The sequence below is a fragment of the Strix uralensis genome, chromosome 1 (genome assembly GCF_047716275.1).
Source record: "Strix uralensis isolate ZFMK-TIS-50842 chromosome 1, bStrUra1, whole genome shotgun sequence".
NCBI lineage: Eukaryota > Metazoa > Chordata > Aves > Strigiformes > Strigidae > Strix > Strix uralensis.
This window is the reverse complement of record NC_133972.1, coordinates 127753512-127770540: the sequence shown is the minus strand read 5'-3', so window position 1 is coordinate 127770540 and position 17029 is coordinate 127753512. Positions and strand designations below refer to the sequence as shown.

The 17029-nt window shown below is 38.1% G+C and overlaps 1 protein-coding gene across 5 annotated transcripts in view; it reads left to right on the top strand.

Moving 5' to 3' along the window:
* Positions 1-17029, top strand: part of NOL4 (nucleolar protein 4) — a 200992-nt gene that overhangs the window by 136524 nt on the left and 47439 nt on the right. For 4 of the 5 annotated variants that reach the window (XM_074880413.1, XM_074880406.1, XM_074880429.1 and 1 more), the window contains 2 exons: positions 15542-15721; positions 16462-16653. In XM_074880413.1, the coding sequence (XP_074736514.1) occupies positions 15542-15721; positions 16462-16653 (372 nt within the window). The remainder of the gene's footprint in view (positions 1-15541; positions 15722-16461; positions 16654-17029) is intronic. The other variant, XM_074880420.1, reaches the window with a different exon arrangement.

The following is a 17029-nucleotide window of genomic DNA, read 5'->3' as shown; positions in this document are numbered from 1 at the left end:
CAGATCAAGAAGTCTGAGGTAGTAAAAAGGGAGTGGTCTGGCAAAAAAGGTTGTAAGCTCTTCTGTAGTTTTCTCACACTGATAACGCTATTAAGGAGAGTAGTTTGTGTATTTTTTTCTCTGGCTTTTGAAAGGCTGAATGGTAAATGGTAGAAATTTTTGCTTTCAGCTTTATAGACTTGGGGGTTTGTGGTTTTAAAGAAAGCTAGGGTTATCCTAAAACTCATGTGGAACTTTGATTAAGCATATCATGCAGAATTTATTAGCAATTAAAAACTACTGGATGGTCCATTTGTCGCACATAATGTCTTAAGAGCAGGGCCCTGGAAGGCAGTGTGTTAAAAGGAGCATGGCTGTGCGTAGACATATTGCTTCACACATTGGTTGACCTCTCATAGGTTTGTTAAATAAAAGTAGCTACTTAGAAAGTTGAATCTTTTTAAGAACATCACCTTATCAAATCATTTTCATGAAAGTTATTTCATGCCTTCAACAGATTTTGTATAACCGTCACTTTATATTTCTTGCCTTCAGTCAAGCTGTGAGGTTAAATTATATTAAATAAATTTTAAAAAAATTATCTCCCAGCCTTATTCAGTATTCTGAACTACATAATAATGCCACAGAACATATTCATACTTGTACATATATCCAGAAAAATAATAGTACTTGCTCAAAGTGCTATGGAAGTGGCTAATAAATGTGGAATTCTGCTCTGTATGGATACCTCCCACACACCACTTTGAAATTCATTCTACCTAGAGCAAGAATTTGCAAGTTACTTGTTAGATCTTTTCAAAGTATGACTTTCCATAAAAATATGTTTAGATGCAAAGTGTTATTTAGAGATTTTATGACAGACTGTTCCTGTTTTACTCATGTCCCAGGTGAGAAATGTTTTTAAAAAGCTTGGTTACAAGGAAAGTTTTATCCAGAAAAAATACTGGTTTGCTATACAGATGGTGCAGTTTATTCTATCAGTGTGAAAAGATGTTTGTTGTGGTGCTGATCATTGTCTTGATTTTGTTTCCTAAGGAAGTGTTTTATGCTCTGTCAGTTTGTCTGTCCCTGCTTAACCTTTGAAAATATTGACCAATTTCAATCTAATTTGATAAGGTAGGAATCTTGAGAATGTTGAGTTGCTACAAGTTCTGTGAAAATCTGCATTTGACTCAAGTAGAAAGACCCAGGTTACTGTCTTCATGAGGGCCTTTCATTGTGAGAGGCAGAAGCTGCTTGGTCAATGAGTACCCTCCCAGCCCTCAACAAGCCATGAACTCTTTCCCTGTAATAAGTGGGAGAGACATGGAGTGAAATGGAGAAGGCATGCCGGTGAGGACTTGGGAATCTAGGACATAAGTCAATAGGATTTCAGATTTCTTCAGTTCTACTTTTTGAAGATAAACTTGTTGAAGTATAATATGCTGGATATTTCTGTATACTAATCACTGAGCAGATATTAAAGCTACTCCTTTACAGGACTCATAGAGATGAGCTATGACTGCCAGAGTGAGTCACATCCCTGTATTTTGTTTGTTGCTTATGGCACTGTTGAAAGCACTTACTGCATAGGAAAATTCAATAGCTTGAACCCATATAATCACATTCATTTTAAAATGGTAGTATTGGAGTTGCAAAATTTCTTGACAAGACTGAAGAGGTCATATTTGCGAGAGAAAACCAATTTCTATATGCTTTCATTGCCTGTGTGGTGTTACTTTTTAACAGTGGAAAACAAGCTATTAGTGTCCTATGCCACATGTGAGCAGATACTTGTGTTCAACTAGAGCCCTACTATAGGTGTTGTAGGCCGAGGGTCTACAAAAGGAAATCCTGTTGTATTTACTTTGTTGACTGAAAGATTGACAAGTAGTTTAGCAAGTTGGAATGGAAAGCAAAATACACAAAGTAATATTAGAGATGTTGCCTTACAGACAAGTAGACTTTTCTGGTTTATAAATTCTGGCATTGCAAAGCTTTATGGTAAAAATTGCACAGGCACATATGTGTTTCAGGAAACCGTCTATCTGGGGACCATTTTCTGAGTCATAAAGTTTTCATCTGGCTTTTAGAAAATCTGACTGTAATCCCTTAGCTACAAAACAGATACACTGTAGCCTTTTCAGACACCTTACAAGTTCCTTCTGGCAAGCTGAATCACAGTTTCATTGAGAAATCTTACGTTTAGAGACTCATGGCTCCAAATGTCCAGTGCCTACCTAGATAGCCAGCTGAGATGCTTTCTAGAGGCACATCAGGGGAATCTCAAGAACTTTTGTGTGCAAAAATCAGTAAGACAAGAAGAGCAGATGAGTTTGTTTACTGCTTTGTGCAGCTATCTTTAAATCCACAGAATTTAGACTGTACCCTGACCCTTAGCTCACACACTGTTGACTTAATCGATCATAAGGAACCAGTAAAGATCTTGGGATAAAAACTCTTGGTACATTGATCACAGTGCAAATCCTGACAGCTAAACCAGCTTCAAGTATATGGGTGCTTTTTTGACCCCACATGACCTTCTGCTCTATGTGATCATCTCTGAGCTGTTCCTGATGTGGCTCACTAGGCAGGAAGCAAGTTTCATGCAGGAAAGTTCAGAGAGCTGCAGGGATGCCAGCACCAGCTGATGATGCTGGATGCACGCAGCAGGTCTGGCACACTAAGGGAAAGACTGCACAGATCGTGCATGTGCAAAAGAGATCATTCTACTTAGGTTCATTAAATCTGGTTACTCACTAGGGAAGGGGAACTTTAGTAAAGTGATCCTTGCCTTTCAGTTTTTAAAATTCTTGCTTACTGGTTTCTTGATCTGTGGCCTGGCCACACAACAGAGCAGAGTCAATGCCACTTCCAGTGACAATGATGGGGGGTGTTCACAGAAGACTCTTCTGTCCCTCACATTCTGTGCATCCTGTATTTGGGTTTAGTAAAATGCAACAGATGAGAGTTACATTCTGCACTCATACTCCAGAAGGATCTCAGCCTGTAGATCACAGCACTGCATGTCTTGAACTCAGGTAGAGCTCTGTGAAAGAGGAGAATGGGTGAGCACGCAGTGTAGGCAGCTGCAGCATGAGAGGAGGGGGCACTTCCTCAAGATAGGCATATGGATGACTTATTTTTATTTTAAAAAATATGTTCTATTTTGTTTTCCTCTTTGTTCTTTCAATTTGAACTATGGAAAGTAAGGATGAAGTAGTAGTCATATAACATAAGAAAGCAAATAGAAACAGACACAAACTTTTAAAGCTTTAGGCCAGTTCACATCTGGATCGGAACTTTTCAGCTAGTTCTCTTCATGCAATAAGCTGACCTAATATAGGATTGAATCCCTTTTCCCTGAATTTGGGGGCAGGGGGGAAAGATTAAATCATTTGAGTTGGAGCAAGATCCAAAGCAGTTTTTATAGCTGTTCACTGCTCCATAGTCAGGCATTGAGTGGTGATACCGATATGAGAAAATGCACTGCCTGCTCTGATTTATTCCATTTTTCTGGTATATTTCTAACTGGTTTTCCTCCCACAATTCTTCCTCTACAACAATATGGACTGAATGTGTTTTTTGGAGGAAGTGGAATTTTGCCAAATAGGATTTTCTACTCTGCTAGGGGAGTTCTCCATTGCTGGATGGTGATAAGAGCTGAGCCTTGTGCACTGGCTTAGTAAGCTAAAGTGAACACATGTAACAAAGTGGTCCCTAGAATTTACAACTCAAAATATCTCTCCTAACAGAAGCTAAAAATACTGTTTGTTGTAAATGAGTTTGAGCTTTTACAGACCAAGTCTATTAGATCATCTTGGAAACTTCTGTGCTCCTTAATGGCCGCATGGTTCCCTCTAACTGAGCTCAAAGTACCAATGTGGCAGAAACATTTTGCAGTAAACAAAGATTATACAACTACAAGAAATCACAGAGAGTACTGCAGCACAGAGTCGAGTTCGGAAGTGCAATTTCCTTTCCAAACAGCAGCTGTTCGGGGAGCTTACACTATGCCATGCTATCTTTGTATCATATATACACTTTGTACAAATTAGAAAGTGCTGTACCAACTTGAGCAGGTAAACTTATGGATTACAATGAGAGTTTCTGGTTTCTTCAGGATGGTACCATGAAAGCTATGATCTAACAGAGATACTTAATGATATTGGTAGGGATTTAGGAGGCTACAGTGATCTCCTATTCTTCTGGGGAAGAGCATTTGCTCTTCAACACAACTGTGTTGTTTGCTAGAATTGGTTCCCTGAACAATTTGATCAGGAATTGCCTTTTCTTTTGGGAGTCATGTTTAATGCTTTTTATAATATTGTCCTCCATCCCCACCCCCAAAATGTCAGACCGTGTCTTCAGCAGGAGCACAGCCAGAATAGCTTTAGGACTGAAAGGTTCTTTTGTTGTTCCTGTTTCTTGGTGATTTTTTTTATATCAATCCTAAGGATGCATTGGTCTGTAGAACTAATGGCTAGAGATTATCTTTATGAGGAATTCTCCTGCAATATTCTTATGGTTGCTGTCATGTGCTAACCTCAAGCAATACATCTGGCTTACTTGTTTGATAAATGCTTTATTTCTCCTTCCCTAAACAAGGAGGGTCAAACTACATGCATTTCTTACAAACCAGTCTAAAGATTTATTTGTGGTAGATAAGTAGGGAACTAATCAGTAATCTATTCCATCAGCTTCAGCTACAGACATCTCAGCTGCTCCACTATCACTCAGACTGTTGCAAACTGGAAACAGTCCCGTCCTGTCCCCCCAAGTTTAGGAGCCCTGTCGTCATCTGTCCCTGCTTGATTTGTCTCAAGTTCTAAATCTCCCCACCTGGCCCTTAAGCTATAATTAAGGCAATTAGCCTCTGTCTCCCAGGGTTAGTTGCTAACACAATCCAGCTGATTTACTTCCAGAGACATTTTATAAAGCTCAGCAAAGAAAAAAAAAGGTTGCTACTATAAACAGATAGAGGCAAGAGGCAGAAAGGAAAAGTGAGAACAAGCTGATCCTTCATTCTCTAGTTGTGCCCTATACTTCTCTGTAAGCAGTATGCTCCTCTCTTGCATGTGCGACAAATCAGTGTTGTGCCCATGTTGCATTCCTAGCTTTCCCCGCCCCCCCCCCCCCCCCCCAATCAATCTTTAATATGTCATCACTGGGATAATTATAAATGGTTCAGTACTGAACAGATTATTTTGGGATACATGCATGTCATTAATTGGCTTTGGTTTTTTGCATGAGTCTGTCTCTCAATATGCTACCATTACTGTCTTTTTTCCTCTAATCTGTACTTCTGAAGATGTAAATGATTGGTCAGACTCTCATGATCAAAAGAGAAGCAGTGACAGGACAGTCTCCTCTCGCCTATTCTGGCACATGACTGTAGTGACTGAGCAACACAAACTGAAGGAGGGAGAGCCTAAATTTGTCTCAAATGATGGAGATGGGTGAGTTGAAGTTCCCTCCTCTACTGTTTCCACTAACTGATTTTTAATCTCCTTCCCAAACATTTGCACTTCTGCCATGCTCAGACTGGAAGGGTGGAAGGTGGGAGAACCTCTGAAATGCCATTGTGTAGGAGTGAAGTAGGAAGAGGAAATCAGCACAGGGAAGAACTTACGATAAATTCAGAAAAAGTGCATGAAGAAAGGTCAACTGTTAAACCATTTTCCTCTCTCATATTGATCATAATTGTTAGTTCCTCATTATTTCCCACTTTTGTTCTGTGCACTGTGTTCTTCTTAATCATATGATTTAGGATAAAAAAATGCTGCTCCTCCTACCTTATTAGAAAATGCAGGTCCACAGCTTAGCATGTAACTGTGTGTTTAGCAAGTCCAGCTGTTCCTGGACCTCAAGTAGCACTCTTTTGCCAAAGTCCCGGCAAGAACAGGACAGAGGCATCCTTTCTCTTCATTGCTTTCTTTCTCTTTACCTGGTGAAAACAAATGCTCCCCTCCTTCGCTGCTGCTGCTCTTGTGACACACAAACCCTGCAGTGGTGATGTATTATTATCCCTGCATCTGTTTCTTCCGCTACTCTGTGGAAGTTTCTTTTGAAACTTTGTACAACCTGGAAGCCTCTTGCGTAGCTTCCATCTCCAGCTTCCCTGGGATACACAGAGACAGAGGAGCAGGGTGAAAGTAAGTGTCAAAAAAAAAATTCTTATCTCCTGCCTTCCTGATATAATTTGAAGTCTTTTGCCTGAGAATGTGTTTGCTCCTTGGGAACATTGCTCTGCAGATAGAAAGACCTTGCATATACCTGAGCTGCTATGGAGAAGTAGAAAACTTCACAGTAAAGAGTGAGAGGAAGAAAAAGGCGGTGGAGTAAAGGGGCAGGTACAAAGTCTTTAGATTCTCTGTGGTTGTAGTTCTCTTAGCAAGGACTTCATCTGTAGCTGACAGTTGTAGATTCAAGGGATGTTGTTCACAAATAAGCACATAATTTCCCAGTATAGATTCATGCTTTGGGACTTGAAAAAATAGCCTTATGTTTCATGTTTGTAATTGAAGAAGAAAACAGGTTACTGAACCCTTTTGGTGTCACAGCTTAAATTTATGGCAAGAGGGAGCGGAGAGAAGTTTAAGGAGGAGGATGTGAAGGAAATAGTATGAGAGTCAAGAGAACAATGCAAGAGGAGAATGAGGCAATAAGAACTAAAAACATAATGAGTTCAAAGAGAAAGAAAAGAATGAAAGATTTTAGGAGAAAGCAGCTTGGAAAAAATGGTTTAAACTGAACCGTGGGGCATGACCAGAAGGAATAGCAAAGGAGGAAAAAAAAGAACAAGGATTGTGGCAATTTTCTAGTTCATTGTAGATGTCTGACAAGGGGCCTGTGACTAAACCAGTGAATTGCATGTGGTTTGTATTCCCTGGTTTGTATTCCTCACTGCTAAAGTGGGGAAGGGGATTCTTCTACTTAGGTTTTCCAGCAGCAATATGCTCAAGATCAAAATAGAGCATCCAATGATGCCATGTTGATAAGAAACACTGCTCTTTTGTATTTACAGTAACATTAGTTCCCTGCATACAGATACCCCTAAGAAATTAAAATCCTAGAAATAAAACAGTAAGCTTAGGACATTTAAACTACTACTCAACAAATTATTTCACTTCTGTATCTCAATTCCTGCTTTTGCTGACAATAACTTCATACCTAAGTCAGACTTCAGAGGCACAGACTGCAGTTGTAGTATTCAGCAACTACTTTTGTTTTGAAAGCTAGCAGCAGTTTGGGATATTTTCTAACAATAGGGGTAGCACTTTTGGCCTTTGATGGCTAGACTGAGTTTTGTCAGGGATTCTGCTGTTTCCTTGCAGGAGAGTTCCTATGAAACTCAACTGTCTGTTGTACTCCTGCTGATGTGTTCAGTCATGTCTTACTCTTCTGTCACTTAGATGAGGACAGGCTGCAAAGAGAGGAGTGAGAGTCTTGAAGCTTGCATTGTGATTGTCATTGTGATATTCAGGTTTATATAGGTCTTATCCATCTTAGTTACTTCCTCAATGTCTTGCCTACATTAGAGGTTTTATTTTCAATTTAAATAGAATGAGAAGAAATTAATAGCCCAGTGTTTTTGCAAAATAGTTTGTAGCTCTTACCAGCCAGTGGTCTACAATTGACTAAAGAATTGGTGGTCAAAAATGTTCACTACCTGCCTGTACTGTGAACCTCAGTAGTCAATGAAGTATATTTCATCAGAAAAATGTTCTCTAATCCCCATATAAACTGTCACTATTTAATTTATTAAAGAAAACAAAAAAGAAAAAAAAAAAAAACATGACAAATAGAAGGCTGTGGAATCTGGGTGGAAAAGGTAAAGGTTCTTGGAAAAAGGTCAAAATTTCACCAAAAATTAAAAATGGTAGTTTTTCAATAGAAGTTTTTGATTAATACATTTTGACAAAAGGACAAGAACTCCATGGGGCACTACCAGGCTGTTGGCTTCACGGAGCTATGGTAGTGCCTATAATGTATGTTAATTCTGTCCTTAGGAGACCACTCATGAAGTTTCCTTACTTTTGATAATAAGGTAGGTTTTCTCTTTTTCTGATAAGGTAGGCTCTTACGAGAGTATGAGATCTTCATTCAGATCTTATGGTTTGATTTTGGGTGTACTACAGGAAATGTTTAAATCCTCTATTGGCTCACAGTTTGCAGAAATCCAGAAGTTTGTGATGGAGATTTCCTATGTGGCAGCCTCTGTTTCTCAAATTCACAGATCCTTTTAAAGCTTAAAAATAGCAGTGTATGATGCCAAAAATAATTTAGAGCTTTTATTTGATTCTATCACTATTTAGCTTTGACTTTTCAACTCCCACAAAGGACATTGTATTTTTACCAAAAACACAGCAGCCACATTTTACAACATGACCAGTTATTAGGGGCTTTGTAACTAGGGTTTTTCAGTATTTGGTTGAAAATACCTGTCTTCCTACATCAATGAAAGGAGTTCTAGAAGTCCAACACTTTTGTAAAATAAAAGCTGTGAGAAGTAGGCAAGTCTCCTGCTCTGTTAAATTGGCTTTGCCCTGGTACTCTTGACACTGGTGGGCTAGGGAGGTTTGGACATACTTACTCTGATCCTCCAAGAATTTTCCCTCTCCAGAATAGCTGGGGAGAGAGCAGGAGCCTTCCTGAAGGTGCCGAATCAGGTAATAAGAGATTGGTTGTGGACAAATTAGAAAGAAGCTCATTAAACTATTGTCTCTAAATATACTTCATTCTTCTACTTGACAGAATCCTCAGTTGCCTCTCTGTTTTCACTCTCTTACTTAATTTCAGAGGTTACCTCTATTAGAGCAAAGTGATGTATTTCAATAATGTTGGTCAATACTAGTGGTGATAGACCTAGGATAGTCTATATTTCAGCTAAAAGGAGAAAATACACCACAGGAAGATCTGTGTTTCGGGAGTGGGGGTGTGTTTCAATTGTTTCTTGTCTTTCAATTATTTCTTATCTTTCAATTATCCAAACTTCTATGTATCCAGATAAATCCTGCTGGAATGAAAGTGTCTGGGTAATTTACAGTTTACTTATTGCTAATAAATGTGCCTCTGTTTAATATTATAAGTAGATACTGTGATACAGACTGGCTAATTACTGAGAAAGAATGAGCAGGTAGTCTTAGGAACAGTCACTGTTCTCTCAGTGACTACTGTAAAAACAATGACTCTGGGGAAAAGACCATGTCAAAGATAATTCAGGAGAAAAATCTTTTTATTTCCTAGTTCCTATTGTAAGGAACTAAACAGTTGTCTTTCTGGAGCTCACATTGTTAACACAGAGCAAACAGAAAAGATCTTTTAATATTTCAGTGTAATACAGGTTTTGTGTATAAATGTCTTACACAATCTACTCCACAACACTCCACATGTTAGATAACACTTTTATGGAGTCAAACTTATGATAGTCTAGATTTCAGCTCTCCATTCCTCCAGTAAAAATGCTGTTATCCTCATGCTCCAAATAGCAGAATTATACACAATGACACCTTCCCATTATCAAGGGTGAGATTTTATGGAGGAGCTGGAAAGGCCAATTGTGGTGTAACAAGGGGAGCAAACTGGTCATAGTCAGATGCAAGGATATGGGTAGGTTGAGAAAATGTGGGACAGGTTTATAAAAATGAGGTTAATTGGATCTTGAAATAAATGGTGAGATGCTGGAATTATATTTGAGACTTCACAGTCTTTTCTGTAATGAGAAAAATATGATGGGCAGTAAAGTTCCACACACATGACCGTATGAAGGTTTAAAGGGGCCGTGTAAAAAGGATAATAACAGTAAAGTCTGGAAGAGAGAAAGGCATTGGATTTAAGAGGGATTGTGGAAAAAAATGGCTTATTAATGAAAAATAATAGAGCTGAACTTTTATCTATAAAAAACTGAAAGAGGATTGCTTAGGATAATAGCTGAACCTTAACTTTCCAGTTATGCCTCCTGCTTTACTGTTTGAATTGAGGAGAAAAAGATGGGAATGTTTGAATTCATAGTTTAATCTCTCTTAATACCAAAAGGGCACATATGTGCCAAATGTATTTTATGTTTTCTAATGTGTTATTTATATTACGTATGTTATAGATTTAATGTAAAAAAACCCCAATCACTACCTCCTGTAGGCAAGTTCTGTGCAATATGGAAAACTCACAGTTTGCACAGAAAAGAAGGGAGAACTCTGAGAATCCAACATAAATTTCAAATATAATTTTAAGGGGAAGATATAGGACATAATTTTCCCCTTAACTTTATAGGCTTAACCTTTTAATTTTGTTTATATTTAAAATAAAATGCATGCTTCTTATTCACAGTCAGTTCACCAAAACCCAGTGTGTTATACTTTTTTCAAAAACCTTGTCAAGTGAAGAATCAGTTAAAAATGTAAATATGAAATAAAAAATTAAAATTAAGTTCTAATTTAATTGACAATTCTGGGAAAAAAGTCTTCAAAGCAATCAAACCTGGTGTCACCAGAATATTCTAATCCCTTTCTGTATCATAGAAGTGTTTTTTATAAAAATATGTGTGCACAATAGCACATGGGAAAATATGTGGGAAAGCACACCTGATTTGCAAGAATAATTGCTGAAATTGTAGACTTTTGTGTATTCAGTGGTACAAGGGGAATGACTGAGATGTAGAAAGAGAAGGAAGAAAGGTTTGGAGATACAACTGAGGAGACAAGCAGAACTCTGCAGCTTTACATTATGGTTTTCTTTACTCATTAAAAAATCTTGTTTAGTAACTCTTATAGATGTGGAGGCAGATTTCTAAAAAACAATCGTGTATAGCCAGTAGAGTGTCTTCATCTCTGCCTACCTCACAGCTCCTTTCCTTTCCATGCAATATGGAAACCTGTGCTACTGTCTTGCCAACTTTTCACATCTCCAAATCTCTTCAGCTCACAGGAGTGCTATGATTTATGAGTGTCTAAAGTAATAACTGAAAGAATTACACACTATCCAACTAAATGTAAATGTGAAACGTAATGTCAATGTGAAAAATTAAGCTTCATTTAAAAAAAAAAATCTGCTGCACTTCCTTCAGAGGCTTTTTTCCCTGAAAAGGTGGGGTCTTTTTTTCCCTTCTGGAGTTTTTAAAAAAACCACAAAGCCATGATTTCTCCAATTTTTGGTCATACAAATAACCAGCCTCAGTAATTAACTTTCTGTCACTGAATAACTTTTGGTCCAGTAATCAACAGCCTTCTTTGTACACTCACCAAGATAGCCAAGAGTCTCTTGCTGTCAGTTGCTGGGAGTTGCTCTTTGAGAGAGTTTCAGACCAAAGAAAGAACATCCCAAGCAGACCAGTAGAATGATTACGAATCTGGAAAACATTGAGTTTCATAGCATGCATGAATTTATTGGGAAGAGAAGATGAGGGGAGGGGACATGATAACAGTCTTCAAATGTCTGAAAGATTCTTGTAAAGAGCAAAGAGAATTCTCTCTTCTCTAGGTACAGCTGTCCTCTATTGTGATATGTGGTAGATAGGTGAAAAAGAAATAGGCTTAGTACTGTTTATGAAAGTCAGAGGTGGGTGTTAAGAATATTTTAATAATTCTGAAGACAGTGAAACACTGATGGAGATTGTCTGAGAGATGCATGGCAACTCTGTCACTAGAAGTCTTAATATAACGACCAGACAAACAGGGGTCAGAAATGACCTTCTGACTTTGTTCTGTGGCAGCAAGATGAACTAGATGACACTGTGATGTCCTCCCAGGTCTTTTATTGTGTGATTTGACACTTACCTTACTTCAGGTAACTTTTGTTGCTGAGTTGTAATATATTGGAAAGGTGTTGATATTTCATGTCACAAGCTCCTGAAAGCAGATTGGTAGGCAAGAACCTTTACCTTCATTTTTATAAAGCAGAAGTGTCTATTATTGCAAGGAAGAGATTAAAATAATGAACTCAGAACCTTCAGAAAAAGTCAAGGACAAAGCGGCCAGAATATGCCTATCAACATTTTAGTATTTTTAAGACAACTTTATAATAATCTGAATGTTTGGGGAAGGCAATAGTCTTGGCCTTAGCCTTGGTCTCATTTGTTCTCCTTGAATAATTTCTCATTTTACATTTCTGTCATTTTCTTTTCCAAACCCCATTTGTTAAGCACAAAGGTTTCACCTGTGAAACATCTTGTGTGTACTAATGCTTCTACTCCATGATTGCTTTAATCTTGCATTGTTGTCAACAGAGATGTGTATGCTCCCTCTATTGCTTCCATGCTCATGCCTCCTGTCAGCACAAAGGTTTGTGCTTTCAGGTGGTGAACTGGAGCCAAGAACTGATCCTGGTCTTAAACAGACTAGCAAAAGAAAAAAAACCAAAACAGCCCCAATACGTTTTAACCAGGATCACTTCTCCAGTCTAGTTCACTGCAGGACCATAAAAATGTCAAGGGCTGTACAGGAATCTGAATGAGCAGGTTCCTGTCTGGCAAAGGTGGGAGTAGCCTTTTGAAAGGACAGTGCAACACCTAAAACTGGGGAGAAGAAAAAGTTGTCCTCTGCGGTCCTACTCCGTGTTTGTTTAGCACTGCAGCTGCTTAATAGAGTACCAAAAGAAAATGCTTATTGGCTTCTGCACAACTGCAGAGTCAACACTCTGTCAAGTGAGTAGTCAAGTGAGAGAAACAGTCTGCTCCTTCTCTGACTCAATATTCATCTGTGTAGAAATACAAAAAGGTAGAAATTTTATTCTTAACTGGCTTTTGTAACCTCTTCCCTCAGTTTGGTGACGAAACAGCTAGGAAAAAAACCACTTTTTTTTCCTGGTACTGTACACAGTCTTCAAATCCACAATGAATAAATATGGATTCCTGCCATACAACTTTCTCAGAGTATGTTTTTCTCCACGGTTCATTTAAAATGCTAAAGTTGTTCTTGAAATAAATATTTTGGAGAAGACATTGGACAAGGGTCTCTATGCAATGCTTTCTTTAAAAAAAAAAAAACCAAACTATTGCATTTTTGAGAGACATAGCTAATCCATTTTGGCCTATATCTCTTTCCTTCACAAAAGCAAATCTCAATCCTGGTGCATAATTTATGATCTTGGCATCCAGCCCAAACATATGTACATACTGAAATCAGTTTTGCATCTGTTTAACTTTATGCACATGAGTAGTCTAATTGGATTTAGTCTGATGAAATGACTCATGCGAAATCAAGTGTTTGCAGAACAAGGGTTTCAGACAGTAGGCTTCTTCAGGGCAGTAGCTTCTACAGCTTTATATGGTGCCTAGCACATGAAATGGCTTTTTAATTATCTAGAATCCCAGGTTATCTAGAACCCTTCTGCATGCTATATAGCTGTAACATGAGGTGAAATGAAGAAGCACAAAAGAACAAGTCTTGCAATCTAGGTCAGATCTTCTACTGCATAGCACTTGGACACAATTACAATAATTGTAACAACTTATTAATTATAACTCTTTTTTAAAAAAAAAATTTCTTCTGGAATCTCTTCAGGATCAAGGAAAATCACTCTTCCAGGCTGCAGCTGTTGGTCTTCTGGTAGACATTGGCCAGGTTAAATAGAATTGCTTATATATGCTAGACACTCTGGTGAGTTATAGCGGTCATCTCCTATCAGGATGGAACCATATTCTTCTGGAGCCTGATAATGCAATGGGTTCAACACCTGCTGCAAGGAAGAGTTATCTGAAGGGGTAGTAGTGTAGATATTCATCATCTTCCCAGAATAAAATATCAGTGTGTCAAGAGAAGGGACAGAGTTTTTTTGCTGCTCTCCTAAGTCTTATCTTTCCATGCCAGTTCACATCTGCCATCCTGAACCCTGGCTAACTTCTTGCCTCATAACTGTGCAGTCATAGACTGCAGGGAGAGAAGAGGTGATGCTGAGCTTGCTACTTGTTGAAGGTGATTGTACTCAGAGTCTGGTTCTTCTGTTTTCTTTTGATGTTTTCTCGTTCTCCCTACATCTGCTATAAGGGTCTAGGGAATGGAGAGTGGTCTAGAGAGTGAAGGGACTCAAAGAAGGGGTTGAGAGAGGCTGCAAGATCTGATGTTAGGAGCATTAAGGATTAAAAATGGAATTCCAGGGGATTAGTACTGTGAGAATATAGTCTGGGGAGGATAGATAAAAAAGGGAGGATTGGAGTATGAGTGCTGTTAAGGCAAGGCACGGAAATGTATGGGAGTGCCTCTAAAACTGATGATGTACAGAGTACCAATGTAAGCTGGAAATGAAAACAGGGAAAGAAAATAAGAAGCTGGAGTAAGAATATAAAGCAAGAAGTATACCTTAAAGATGAACGGTCTTATTGGCCTTTCCCTCTTACCTCAATGCCCAGCTGTGATTGGTGAAAACACCCTGAAATAAAGAAAATTTTAGGAAGCTCAGAATGTAGATCAAAGCATGTGACTTTAAGTATTTGAAATGTATTTCTGATTGAGGCATTATGCTCCTGACTTTTGGTGACATTTAGACAGGAGGCACCTAAAAAAAGCATGTATGTGAAGTTCATTGTGTAGCACCTGATTCAGGACTCTCTGAAGTTAATAGACTACAGTATGCTTTGAAGCAAGAGAGGAAAATATTGAAATATTACAGGATTAAAATATTATAGAAGTAAAATTGTGCTCTGAATTACCTAACATGAATCTGATGGCTCTGGTGAAGATGATACTCTCTGATACTGTTGTGTGACAGGGGGAAAGCTTTGATCTTAAACTGTTAAGTTGTAGAAGGCTTTTTTATTACTGATGTCTTTTTGTGGTCTGCAGTTTGAAATGTATGCAGAGGAAACAGGTAACTGAAGTCTTGATACTGCAAGGAAAAATTCACAGTATTGACTTTTGGTAATTTAAAACTTTTTGGTCCTACAAGTGGATACACTTTAATGAGATGGTCATCTGTTTTATCCAGCAAGCTGCTTTTCTGCCCAGGGGAAAGTTCTGAATACTGATCTGCAAAGGGAAAATGGCTTTACTGTATGATTCTCAGAAGAGCATTCAAAATGTTAACAAATGTACACAACTCTAATTCATTTTGGGGTTTTGCAAGTGAAACTAGAAGATAATCAATTCCATGTTTTGAATAACTTATTGCAGCTCTTGATAATATTTCATATTGATTGGATGAATATCAGTTTCCTACTTAAATCCGCTTTGCCTTAAAATGTGTAATTTTTAGTCCTTTAGAGTCTTGTCCAAATCAACTGCCCCTTATTTACATCTTGGCTAATAAAAAGAACTTGGTATTTGTAAGAAACTTCTGTATGTAGTACTTAAGCAAGGCTGTATGGCAAAGTTCTCATGTTAAACGTAATTATCGTAGGTAATACATTTGTTAATTGATTTACTGAATTTGCAGCTGGTTACATTTTTTTAAAGTACTGAAATGAATATTTTGTGAATTGTTCACTCTTACAAGGATTATGAGCACTTTATGTTGAACAAAGAATAAAAAGAAATCATGGAATTCTTTAAATATTTATAAGCATTTTTGATGAGTAGACCTTATTTCCATGGTGAATTTTTACAAACATATTATTTTTGTCCGTTTTCAGTCCCCTGCACATAGCTATTCAAGCTATGACTCTGGCAAGAATGAGAGTGTAGGCAGAGGTGCTGAAGACCTGTCTCTGAATCGAGGAGATGAGGATGAGGATGACCATGATGAGCAGGAAGATCCTGAGAAGGTCAATGAATCAGACGGGGTAGAAGCTGAGCGACTGAAAGCTTTTAATGTAAGTCCTCTTGCACTCATCTTGTTTACTTCTACTATTCCTTTTACATTGTTATTTATGGGTAAGTTTGACAGTATTAAAGGCACGTTAATTTAATTTGCAGGATTTATTTCAGTTATTATTTTAATGCACATTAAACTCTCGCCAGCAGATGACAGATTTACTGTGTTTTATTTAGAATTTTAAGGCAGAGTGCCATCTTTACCAGTGAGGAAAACAAAGCTTTGTTCTGTATGTGTGTGTGTGCACCCGTGTGTGTGGATGTGGATGTGTGTATGTGCATGTTCACCCACTGAATGGAAAGGGGCTGTAGCTAGTTTATCAGAAGACCATTCCAGTGGTCAGCTGTTCTCTATTGCTTTCCCAATGTATGTAATTATGCATGAAAACACAAGCAATTGTTCAAACAAAGAAAAAGTGAGAGTCAGTTCAATAAAATGATTAGCAATCACAGCTTATTGTTAATAATGAAACTTAAGTAGTGCCTATTTTCACAGTCTGTTCTGGTTTATCTCACAAGTTCTGTATCCTATAGACTATTCTTTTCTTGTCTTTTTTTATAATCAGCCCCCCTAAAATAACCCTTTAAAGAACTGTTTGCTTAATATTTCTGGCTTCCCATTACAAAGCTCTTCAGTGGATAGAAAAAATGTCTTCCTATCAGTAATCAAGACAGGAAGCTAGGAAGAGAAGAGAGCCACCCTCCAAACCCATCTCCTCTGTCTCCCTCTTGCCAACAGATGTTTGTCAGGCTGTTTGTAGATGAAAACTTGGACCGAATGGTCCCAATCTCTAAGCAGCCCAAAGAAAAGATCCAGGCTATCATTGACTCATGCAGGCGACAATTCCCTGAGTATCAAGAGCGTGCCAGAAAACGCATACGTACTTACCTCAAGTCCTGCAGGCGGATGAAAAGAAGTGGTTTTGAGATGGTGAGTTTTGATTTAAAACCCAGCCCTAGTTTCCATCAAAACCCCATATGTAAATCCATGGCACTATTTTGTTTTCATCTTAGTGTCTTTTTTTTGTTTGTTTATTTTTTGGGTAATACCAGGTCAGAGGTTTCTTTTTCCCTCCTTCATTCTTCCTGAATTTATTCCCTTTGTTCACTGGTTTAAAAATGCTTTGAGACACAGGAGTTCACAAGATGAACTAGTATGAATGTATAGGGAAAGAAGAACAAAGCAAGGCATAAGGAGGGAAACCAAATGATGGCATGTATAGTGACTTATTTCTTGCTTTAGGTTACCGTTAGAGATTTTTGCCTGGAAAAGTCTTTCAGTAAGATGGATTTTTCTTTAAAATGCC